This window comes from Neopelma chrysocephalum, unplaced genomic scaffold, assembly GCF_003984885.1.
Source record: "Neopelma chrysocephalum unplaced genomic scaffold, ASM398488v2 Primary Assembly neopelma1_96688, whole genome shotgun sequence".
Taxonomy (NCBI): Eukaryota; Metazoa; Chordata; class Aves; order Passeriformes; family Pipridae; genus Neopelma; species Neopelma chrysocephalum.
The window spans coordinates 1481329-1493947 of record NW_020925333.1 but is presented as its reverse complement, the minus strand read 5'-3'; the positions used below and the strand labels follow the sequence as shown (position 1 = coordinate 1493947).

The 12619-nt window shown below is 38.1% G+C and overlaps 1 protein-coding gene across 1 annotated transcript in view; it reads left to right on the top strand.

Moving 5' to 3' along the window:
- SLC1A3 (solute carrier family 1 member 3) overlaps nucleotides 1-12619 on the top strand; it is a 67065-nt gene that overhangs the window by 12204 nt on the left and 42242 nt on the right. The window contains exon 3 of the mRNA XM_027709146.1: nucleotides 7033-7170. Coding sequence (XP_027564947.1) covers nucleotides 7033-7170 — 138 coding nt within the window. The remainder of the gene's footprint in view (nucleotides 1-7032; nucleotides 7171-12619) is intronic.

The following is a 12619-nucleotide window of genomic DNA, read 5'->3' as shown; positions in this document are numbered from 1 at the left end:
AAAAGAAATTAAAAAAAAGAGAGTGAGAGGGAAATAAAAGACGAGAAATTAGAAATAAATACAGAAACAGTTCAAGGACATCAAGGAAAAAATAGAAAAAAAATTTGAAGGCAAACAGAAGTAGAAGTTGGATAAAAAGAGAATAATCTTTTGGACATGTTCTCAAAAAAAGAAAATTACTTCCTAATTGGGGAAGAAGGGCAACTGAGCCAAACAACTAGAAATGAAGGGAAAAAGTGTATTAGTCTAACATTGGAACAAAGAAGTAGTGAAGGACAGATTTCAATGATTTCTTTCAAAACTTTTTAGCAGCACTCAGAATCTTCAGATTTGGTGTAAGAACTGTCCAGTTTAGGCAGTACCTGATAAAACAATGATCTTAATAATTTCCTAGTTATCTGTTCTTCCTCACAGCTTCAGAATCCCCATTCCAATTGTATGCCCTCTGTCCACAAAATCCAAGGAGGAACTGCTGTGTCTGCAAGTAAAGGCAACACGCAAGTGAAGCTATAAAGGTGTTTCAGGTATTCAGGCTCCTCCAGAGATAGGCAGAGGGTTTGAGTGTCTTAATTTTGAGCTGTGAGCTGAGTACGTCTGTATCAGTTTTAATCTAGCTCTAAAGGCCTAAAGGCTCTAAAGGTTTATTATAAAACACCTCTGGATCTTTGCAGATTGTCACAGAATAGTGATGTTAGAATTCTGGTGTGGTTTTTTTTTTGGAAGGCAGTTATCTCTCGCAGGACAAAACAAGTCTTCACGGTAAGGTTCCAAGGGGCAGGTATTCCTAGTGGACTGTGACTGCACTCACAGTCTGACTGTGGCTCTGTATCTCCTCAGCAGAGCTGTGAGCACCATGGCACTCTTGTGACCCCTAAGCAGAGATGACAAACTGTCTCCTTCAATGCAGTCAACAGCTCTTTGACATCAATGTGACTCTTTCTTCACTATACTTTTGCTTTCCTCTGGACACTTTTTTTTTTTTACAGGTCCCAGATCTTTTCTGCATTGAAGTCATGGCTAGGTTATCTAGTTCTTCTACTGTACTTCTCCCATGACTCTCCTTGCAATATCTCTCAGGCAAAGGAGAATTAGCTGCTTATGTCCAAATTAACCCATGTTCCAGTTCAACATGGAGCAACTTGGAGCACAGTTCCTTAAGCTCTCTGCCGCAGTTGTATCATGCAGTTAAAACCTGATATTTAGGTTCAAAAAAATGGTTTCAAAGGGAACATACTTCCTTACCTACATAGGGAAAGCCAGAAAGCAAGGAAGGAGTGCATGATACACTAGAGAGTGAGGATTCAATATAAAAATATGGAACGAATATTATGAAAATCAAAATTATGCATTGTGGCAAGTAAAGAAAAAGATTAGGAAAGATTGGGATTTTGTCGGCAACTTAAAGTAATTCTTATCACTAGAGAAGTCATTTACCTTTTTGTCTCAAGTAAATACTGTTGTGGACTTATCTGAAATTGGTTGCTAAAAGAAAAGGTGTCAGAACAAAATGGTAAATTAAGCAGAAAAAAATGACCAAAAGAACAAAAGCAGTCATTCCAGAGCTCTGCAGGAACGTAGGAATGAAATGGCTGTGCAGCTAACAAAAATATACAATGTCCCATTAAACTGGTACAAGCCTGATTCTCTCAAAGGCTGTAGCCCAATTTCTGTTATAGAACAAAATGTTACTTGCTTGCTGATTACAAGGTTTTCTGGAACTGGACTATTAACAGCTGTTACTTTAGTGCACTGTTCTACCTAGTTTAAGGTATTTTCCAGTTATTTTTGAAGTTTTCTATTTTCTGCTGGAAAAGAAAAAATGATCTTGTACCTCATTTAGCAGTATTTTGAGATTCATGGTAAAAAGAAGAAGTGTGTATAACTCTCAGTGGTGTGTTCTGATTGAACTGACAAGCACTGATAAAGAAAAGGCACCTCTTGCACCATCATTGGTATAACACCTAGTAATTTCCTCTTGAAATATGTTCGAGTGATGTTTGATCAATTAAAAAGTAAAACTGCTAGATATTTCTAGTTTCTGTGTGAAAATACAGCAAAGAGCATGGACATAGTAAAAAATATTAGCTCCAAATAATTGCATGGTATTAATTCCTGTGTGATTCTGAAATAAGATAGAGACCAGAAGCTCGTAAGAATTCATTTTAATAACTCAGAGTTAAAATTATTAATTACTCGAAGCAATGGAAAAAGCAATTGTCTCTCTTTATTAAATTTTTCTGTCTAATTCTTCTGAGTGGGCCAAGGAGGAGGATAGACGTAAGCTTCCCTAAAGTTCCTGAATGAGCATTTAGATGTGGGTAAAGCCCCATCTCTCATCTTCTAAGGGTTGTGATTCCTTTTTTTTAAATTTTTAATTGATGTGGTGTTTTAAACTCGTGTAGGTGTGCAACTTTTTTAATCTATGCAACAGAAAGAATCGTGTGAAACAGCTCTCTACTATTGTGAGACCAAGGCATTTTTGCACACAATTAAGAACTTCGTTTTCTCCGTGGAGGATTTTGAAGTTCATTTTCCAATTCAATTTAGGAAATTATGTGATTTTTTTTTAAACCATCTCCATAACACATGTTCCTAAAAACTTAATATTACAAAAGTATTTTTGTCTTGCTACTTCGAATCCTGATTTTATTGCTCACTTCGTCACTTTAACACTTTGATGTTAATCCATTTAAGAAATTTAAGAAATTTTATATAGAAGGTTCCATGTTCCTTAGCCATTACAGGTATATCCATAGTTTTGAAAGTCTGATACGAAGTCTTTATTGTTTCCTTTCTGGTACCCAGAATCTAGAAGTGAAGACCCTAAGCCATTTATCAAAGTCTTTCTATTTTTGGAATAAGGAATTCCAAATCATATCTACCATTTTTGTCATTTTCATTCCTTTACCATTACTTCCAGAATTATTTTTACCTTCTTCTCCTTTCAAGTTTTAAATCTACTCTTCACTGTATTCATACAGATTGGATTTTACTTTGAACATGTATACTGGTATAAAAATATAATAAAATTGTTTAGTTTAAGGATTGTTCTGATTGTCATCAGGATTATGTGCAAATAAATTTTTCCATAAACTTGACTGTATCACTGACAAGAATACCTCAAGAGTCTTTTTACAACTTTAATCTCATTTGGTTCATCGTTATGAAGTGTATAAATTATTTAGCAGTATGGTTCTATTACACAAACTATAGACACGCATACAGTTCAGCTTGTTAACTTAAACAAGCTCTACTCATTTTTGTCCAGAAAAAGCCTAACAAATTCTGTTGAGAAATCTGCTCTTTTCTGCAGTGCAGAAATGGTACACCATTTACCATTTGAGAAGTCAGGCTCTGATAGCGCTGATTAGTTGTTCCTTTGTGTTACAAAGGGTAGACAGAAACCTGCACAACAAGTTGTGGGAGCTTGTTTCACACAAGGCTTTGTTTCATTACAATTTTCAGAATTAACCTGAAATTTGAAACTTTTACTGAGAAAGGTCAGTTCCAATATTTAATCTTCCCTGTCTTGATTATGGACAGTGCTGAGCACTAAAACTCTTACTGCACACAAAGTACTGGATGGTTGTTGGAATTCTGCACACCTTCCAAAGGTTTAGCACCTCCTAGCAGATCTTGTTTCACGGCTTTATTTTGATGCTTTGTCATTGTGTCTATCTTTAAATCATCATTGTGTGCCGCTATCTAAGCCTGTGAATATTGGTTCTAAGAAGTTATTTCAAAGAAGACAAAGCTACCTTACCAAGTTTGACTTTTCTGTTTCAAGAACACAGTTTTCGTTAACAAAACTTTGTCAAACAGGATATAATACCCAGTATCTAGGTATTTAAAATCAGAACAGAAAATAATGTCCAATCTTCATTTAATCTAAAATCAAGAGAAACTGGTAAAATCATGCTGTTCTGCTTTCAGCAGCACTTGCTACAATGAGGAAATAATTTGCTTGAATTTCTTCTTGAGCTGCTAAGATCACTGTGTGAACATAATTAATTTTCAGAAATATCTGTGAAACAACTATTACCGTATCTACATTACAAGCAGGGAAACTGAGTCAGAGAAAGGTTCACATGTCTTAGGCGTGACTGCATACAAATTAATAGCAGTGCTAAGATTAAGGCTGAAGAATTAGTAACTATTGGGTGTTTATACATTTCAACAGAATACACTACCAGGGCACATTTTTTTCACATTGCAGAAATTCTTTCTGTAAACTGCAGTGCTGGGCAACCCTGTAGTTACGCACAGAGCACTTCAGGACAAAAAAAAAACAGATAAGTTTTGGCTCAACAGGTTTACATAGAAAGTTCAAAAACTCACTCTCACTACCAATAATATTCATTCAGACAGTCATCTGGTTCTGTCTTAGGTAATTTTGTACTGCTTGGACAGTAGTGGAACAGATAATCAAGCCCTTATAGCATAGCATAAGGACTAGTTCTTATAGCAGCCTCAGAAACCCTTACCAACCTCAGCGAGGCTTTGTACTAGTGCAGAGATTAATTCATGTGGAACTAATTGCAGAACTGTGGCCTAAGTAAGAAACTAGTCTAGCTCTATTTGCTTATTATCCAGTTGTCAAAATGTAGTGCTCATTAAGTGCAGAAACAAAAGGTCCAGATGGATTCTTTATATCTGAGAAATGTGTTTCCCATATGAAAAGAAAATAATGAGTAACACCGCAGTGGAATTTAAAACCTGATTGAAAAGAAGGGAAACTCTTAGACAGGTCTTTTAAACAAGACTTATTCAGAGGCCTTTCCTCTGTGCATTTTATGATGTAATTTTACCTAAAAAAGAACCATTTATGCAAAATGCACTTTGTCTACCTGAGACTATAGAACATAAATGAGACTAAACCGGATGCCTTCTAGTCCTGCCGCTCTCTTCCATAGCATGATCTCCGTGCTTGGTGCCAGTTGCACTCTAATCACTTTTCTCCCATTTTGTAACTCAGATTTTCTGTTTTACGCAAGATATTTCTGGATTCCTCTAGCTTAAACAACCTGCTGAAGTCCCTAAATCACAATCAGATAGATAGAAGTCACTTAGTTGAGAGACACAGCTGTTTCCTTACGTCAGCAGATGTCAATAAGCTAGAGTAGGAGGTATAATAGCATATTTTAACCAGTAAAATTTGGCATGAAGATGTTATCTGCTCTATGGATGTACCAATCAAAAATCTGATTTTAAAGAAGAGCAAAACCACAAAGTGGTTAAGAATTGGAACTGTCGGTTTCCAGAAGTGTTCAGCGGTACAGAATTTTCAGCTTGCCCTCAAGTTCTAACAGGATCTAGAAGGGAGTTTGAATGCTCTGCTGCCTAATGTCACTGAGGAGGCAGTTTCATGGAATGTTTTAGGAAACTGAAGTCTGGCTATCTGCCAGAAAGGGCAATCTCACTCTTCTCCAAGGCACATTTCTCTCTGTAAAGCTACCAAGAGTTGTGTAGCTGTACAAAAAATTGCCTCAGGGAATTGACCTGGCTAAAAATTAACCCAGTAAAATAAATTCTTTATGCAGCAGGACCAGTCTTCTGATCCAACTTTCTATACAGTAACAGTTAACCCAAACACAAGTACTAGACGGTGGGGTAGAACATGGAGTCGTGGAGTCATGAATGGGATGGATAGTTGAGTTTCACATCTGTATGGTTAATGTGTTCCAGATAAAGCCATGTGTTGTTTGGCTGGATGTAGAAGATGTACATCAGATAGGCACCAAGCCATTTAACAATTGCAAATTGCAATTGGTTAATATTAGTTAACCAAATAACTAACTAATACGTAAATAAAGCAGATGATGCCAAGTATAGGACAAAATCTACAAAGTTGTAGGTGAGAAGTTTATGTTGCCACACATCAGCCCATCTTTGGCTTCCATTTATAAATGTATCTCAAGCATCATTTATCTGTTTACAGAAAGATAAATGGATCCAGGCATTCCCTTACTCCTGTCCCTCAGGCATTGAGACCCACCACTTAATCCTCCAGTAGGACCTTCCAACCCTGATTAGCTGCTTCTTTGCAAATGCCAATGTTTCTGAAGGTAGGAGTGTGCAAACCGCTTACCTCCTGCTGATGTTTGACTGTGAAAGGACCAAACCACAAGGGGATTCTCAAATACGTCTGTCCTGGTTATCTCCTCCCATCAGCACACCTGCAGGATCAGGCCCCACAGAGTAAACAGGCATGGACAAGACTTCTGAAGACTGGTAGCTAGTATGTATGTGCATTGCACATGTGATTACACTCAAAATCCCAGAAACCAAGGCACTTGTCTGTAGTAGCAGGGATTGTTTCCTTTTCATTAGTGCTCAAGATGTACCTTCGACAGTAACGCAGATTTCAAAAAACAGCAGCACAAATAACCTTCTGAATACCTGTCCTGGTTCTGGCCAGAACAGGGGTAATTTTTGCAGTATCCAGGAGGGGGCTTGGCCGGGACCCAGAGGTTATTCTGTACCCACTCACCTCATTTTCTGGGGACAGGAGGAGGGGTGTCTGCAGGGTCACAGAGCGTGGCAGCACAGTGGGGTGTTGTCAGAGGTTTCTAGGTGGTGAGCAATCATTTGTGAATCCCTTGACTCTTGCACACTTCGTTATTAAAATTGTTCGTTTTCTTATTTCGTTGCTGTCTCCAGTAAATTGTTCTTATCTCAACCGCTGATCTTTACCTTTTGTGCCTCTGGTTCTCCTCTCCATCCCTCCACAGAGGAAGGGCAGGGAGGGGACAGAGGTGTGAGTGAACGGCATATGGTTTGGAGTGTTTTGCTGGGAACACTAAATTGGGGAATACCACTCCTAAACTATGACAATAACTTCCTGGCTTCAGTAGGACTACTCATATTAGTAGCTATGGTACTGGAGAAAGAATATCGGGACTGCAATCTGGGGCATAATAACAACTGCATGTTACAATCAGATATGTTGAGTAAGTACCCTATAAATATTCATGTTTAGATGTTACTACTACCTTAAAAGAGTAAGTAATGATATCTTTTTCCTCTCTTCAGGTGTAATTCTTGGATTTTCTCTCCGATCATATAAGATGAGCTACCGGGAAGTGAAGTACTTTTCGTTTCCTGGAGAGCTACTCATGAGAATGCTGCAAATGCTGGTTCTGCCTCTAATTGTTTCCAGTTTAGTCACAGGTAAACTTGTAAAAACAAAAGACGCTACACTTTTTCTGTTCTTTTAAATAATTTGATAAAGATGCAGACACTGAAACACACAAAAAAATGAACATTCCATGTCCTAGCAGTGTTATAACCTGCAGAAAGAGATATCATTGGTGTTACTGTTTTAGAGACAATGTAATAAGAGGTTTGAATTAACATACAGAGAAACTGAAAGATGCTTTTCTCAATTCCAAGACAGTCTAACTGTATGAGCTACTCTGTGTAGGTTCTATGAAGCTGACTCTCTACTCCACTCTCATCCTACTTTCTGAACAGATACTTCTTTCACAATGTCCTATTGTTATCAAAGATAATGTATCTCAAAAAAATAGTTCCAAAACCCAAGAAAGTTGAAACTATTGATAGTAGACAATAACACATGCTTGTAACCCTGGATACATAAACCATGTATCTAACTTGTCATCTTTTGGCATCGGATTAGAAAGAAATAGAATCTTATCATAGAATCACAGAATATGCTGAATTGGAAGGGACACACAAGGATCACGGAGTCCAACTCTTAACCCTGCAAAGGACCATCCTGGTTTGGAAGGGACCTTAAAGGGCATTTCATTTCAAACCTCCTACCATGGACAGGGACACCTTCCTCTAGACCGAGATGCTCAGAATCATATCCAACCTGATCTTGAACACTTCCAGGGATGGGACATCCACAGTTTCTCTGGGCAAGTTGTTCCAGTGCCTCACCACCCTCACAGTCAAGAATTTCTTCCTAATATCTAGTCTAAACCTACCTTTTTTTAGTTTAAGCCATTCTCCCTTCTCCTATCACTACAAGCCCATGTTAAAAAGTCACTCTGCAGCTTTCTTGTAGGCCCTTCAGTTACTGGAAGGTGCTTTAAGTTCTCCCCAAAGCATTCTCTTCTCCAGACTGAGTAAACCCAAGTCTCTCAGCCTGTCCTCCCAGGAGAGGTGTTCATCATTTTCATGGCCTCCTCTGGACTCGTTCCAATAGGTCTGTGTCTGTAGGTGATAGACGGAATGGACTGGATAGTTTGTAAGAAACTTCATTCCATCAGTTCTGTTTCTTGTCTTCTGGTCAGCAACTGTATTAAGCTTTGAAAGTTCCTTTCCAAGTTCTTCCTCTACCTAGTGATGTAATATTTAATTTCTTATGATGATGTGTGCCTTGACATTCCTCCTAAGTTTCATGAAAGACCTCTCAAATTTGTTAATAATGTTCAGGATGTACCTGTGATGTATTTATTCTATCAATTATTGAAAGAAAAGAAAGTGTAGACTTCATTCTATTAACAAATAGTGGTACATCTTGGAGAACTTAATCAAAACCACCCACTGTGCAGTCCTAGGCTCTAAAATACCTAATACACTACCTGGATACCTAATACACTACCTGGATTGTCAGAGGATCCAGAGACTATAAGTTCTCTATTTCATTGATTTACAAATATATTAATATTAAGATCTCCTCTTACAAACACAAATGAACAGAGACTCACATCTTTACAGAAACCAAAATTTCAGTTACAAAATCGTTTGCCTTCTCATATTTCGAGGAGAAAGTGAAACTTGTTTCTATAGGCACATATTATTTGGATACTGAACATTAAATGAATACGAAAACTAGGGAGAAATTTATAAATTTTGAGGGGAAATGGTGGTAGGTTTTATTCACAACCAGTGTCTTATTCTGTCACATGTCATATCTTCTTCCTATCTTCTTGTACCTTTCACCTGCAGAACTCCCCAGGTTGGCTGGACATTGATAGAGGAACCATTAAAAGCAAAAAAAGGATTTACCTTTTACCCTTTTCCAGTGTCAGCTGAGACTGGCACTGCTGCTCCATTTCTCAGGATGAGTTATTGCGGGAGAATTTATCTGATCAATTCACAGTTCCTCCCAACTCTGCATTCATATTGGTCCTCTGAATGAGCTCAAGGTAAAACAGGAAATTAGGTAGATCGTCCTATACAAGGATTTGAATCGATTTTCAACGTTCTAAGTAGAAACACTTTGTTCAGGTAAAGATCAGAAAATCCACCTTAGAGAGTCACGAGTATCACAAGGAGCTGGCTTTTTGATAAAACAAGTTCATTGGCTGTATCACCAGGTCTCAGTAGAGATTTTGTGAAATATCAGAACAATGAGTTTCTAACTAATCCTATTCTGAAAAGCATTTCATTCTCTGGATTCAAACAATACCCTTCTTTTTGATAGTTGTTTTTTTTTTTTTTACCTTTCAAGTCTCTAGAGCCCTTTATCCTTTTTGTGCCCTTTTTTCATAACAATCACTTCCTTTATTATAGAAAGGCATTTGGCAAAGAGAAATCTTGTCTATCTGGAAGATTTGTCCTATTATCATACAAGTGCCTTGCGATGTTAAACGGATTATTCTTAGAGCTTCCCTTTGAAGTAGAGACAGTAATTTTCAAGGTGAATAACAACATTTTAAACTCTTTTAGTTGCACAAGGAGCAATCAGAGAAAACTCACAAGTTACAGATTTAATTCTTTCTAAAAATCATTCAGTACAGCAAGACTGTCTTTTTTTATGGGAATTAAAGATATTTCACAGTTTTTTGCTAAAAACTGTGGGAAAAGCCCTGTTTTCTACACTGAACAATACCTCCTTTAGCATACAAGTTGTTTTTTTTTTTAAAAGATGCTGCTACATATCTATTGCAGAACTCTCATACACAAGTAAATACACAGGTATTAGTGGATATCTAAATCATAATTAATGATAACCATTACAAGTGTGCTACTGTGCAATTTTATGTACACTTGAATTCTTTTTTTACACACTATAGGATCATTCGTTGGATAAAAGTCGTATGGTTCTCAAGTCAGTCTTAAGACCACTCAGTATCCGTGAAACAGATCTCTTATTTCCTGTATTTTGTTTGGCAGAGCAAAGTGGATGCCTCTTAACCAACCTCAAAAGATTGCTCCAGGGTCTTCACGCTGATAACATACTTGCTTTTTCCAAATGTCAGTTATTTGAATAAATAATTTTCTGTTTGCAGGTATTACAGTGTCTCCTAGATATAATGTTCTGGGTTTCCATTTGTAATTTTGCAAAATGTGCTGAAATTAACTATGGCAATATCAGAACATAGAGTCTCTGAGACATTAGAAATAGGCTGGGGATGGTTATATTCCTTTGCAAGTGTTGTAAATGCCAAAGAAATTAGAACAATAAAATCAAAGTAATAGTTATAGAAACCATGGGCTGTTACATAAATAAAAGATAAATTGAGAAACTCAAGACTTTTGCTGCACAAGTAAACAGTTCTGATGGTTATTCACAGACGTTGGAAAAATAAACTATCAATGGTGAAGTCAACCCAGTCATGTTTTTCTGTCCCATATTTTGGTACTGTCATGAAAGAAACAATGCAGAATCACATTCAGAGGTTTTTAGTTACATTTGCCTTATGACTTACTATTATTGCACGTGGTTCAAGCAGGTATGCAGTTTTCTCCATGAGATTCTATCTTCTGACGTACATGTTACCAGGCATGTACAAACATCTGCTTGGGAGAAAATAGAGGTTATTTGCATACCATTCACCATCTTTTCATGTTTATAGGAAAGTATGATTATGTGCTTATCTATATTATTTATCTCTTGTGGTCTAGACATAAATTCAACTGGATACTGTCTGTTGGTCTTTATTGCCTACAGTCTTTAAAATGAGAGAACTCCTAAGTCGTCATTCCCAGTCAGTTTCTCTTATAAAGTCAAGGGCAACATTAAAACATGGTGTTTGAGAAGAAGCATAAATAACCAAAGAAATAAATGAAATTCTCATTTGGTTTGTATTATAGCCAAATCTGACCTGAATTCTTATAGAAACACAGAGCTGACAACTTTAGTCCATTTCTGTTTCGAATTTGCTGCAATTATAGGAGTTCAGAATATTTTATACTCTCTCATTTTGTTACAACATAAAGCATCTGACCTGAAAATTGCTTGACACAATTATTTTAAAATAGGCAATGTCCCTAAGGTATGTATCATGGCTGGGCTTCACAAATGAAGATTTGGGAAGGGCTCTCCCCACATTTGCTGCAAGCGCGTGGGTGGCTAAAGAGGCCAATGCCAGATAGACAAGTCCGATTGCAAAAGGCACAGCAGAAAGACTCCTTAGGTGGTATCGGCAAGACACAATTCTTTCTGCGTTGTCTTTTCTCCTCGAGAGTGATCCTGCATGCGTTCTCAAAGGAAGCAGCAGCGTTATAGATGGTGTGTCTCCAGACCTCCTGGTCGGAGGCCAAAGTAGACCAGTGATGAAGATCAATATGGCCAAGGCTGAGATGTTGTTTCAGGGAGTCCTTGTATCTCCTCTTTGGGGCTCCTCTCATGCAGCAGCCAGAGGCAAGTTCACCATAAAGCAGGATCTTAGGGAGGCGGTGGTCCTTCATCCTTGAGACGTGCCCTGCCCAATGCAGCTGTGTTCACAGCAACATGGCCTCAATATTTGTGACTGCTGCTTGTTCTAGAACAGACGTATTAGTCACATAATCTGACCAGTGGATGTTTAGGACTGTACGGAGACAGCGTTAATTGAAGCATTCTAAGAGTCACAGGTGGTGGCAGTAGATGACTCATGATTCAGATCCATATAAAAGAGTAGACAGCACTATGGCTCTGTAAACACTGATCATTGTGCTTTTCTTCAGGTGTTTATATTGCCAGACTCTTTTATGAAGCTTTCTGAGAGCACTATATGCCTTTGCTAACCTGTTGTCTATCTCTCCGTCAATCTTACCATCCAGGGAGATGAGGCTGCCTAGGTAATTAAACTGCTGGACTGATTTGAGCTCTGATTCACCAATGGTGATATGGGAATGATGGAAGACTTCCTGAGATGCAGGTTGATAGAGAACTTCACTCTTCTTTAGGCCTCAGCCCAAAGACCTCAGCAGCCTCTGCAAAGCAGGATGTTAAATGCTGCAGAGCTGCTTCTGTGTGGGCAACAAGGGCGGCATCATCAGCAAAAAGCAGCTCTTGGACAAGATGATTTAAGGTCTTAGTGTGGGCCTTCAGTCACCTTAGGTTGAATAGGCTTCGAATGTAGATACCATCTTGATCATCGAGGTCTAGCCCTTTGGAGCATCATGCTGAAAAAGATTATAAATAGGGTTGGTGCAAGAACACAACTTGGTTTCACATCATTGGTTATTAGAAAGGGCTCAGAAAGTGCGTTGCCATATCTGACTTGGCCGTGCTGATCCTCATGAAGTGAGATGATCATTTTAAGGAACTTGGGGGGACAACCTAAACATTCCAAAATCTGCCACAGACCTTTTCTGCTCACAGTATCGAAAGCCTTGGTGAGATCAACAAAGGTTACATAGAGACCCTTGTTCCGTTCCCTACACTTCTCTTGCAGTTGTCTGAGAACAAATACCATGTCTGTGGCAGATTTTGGAA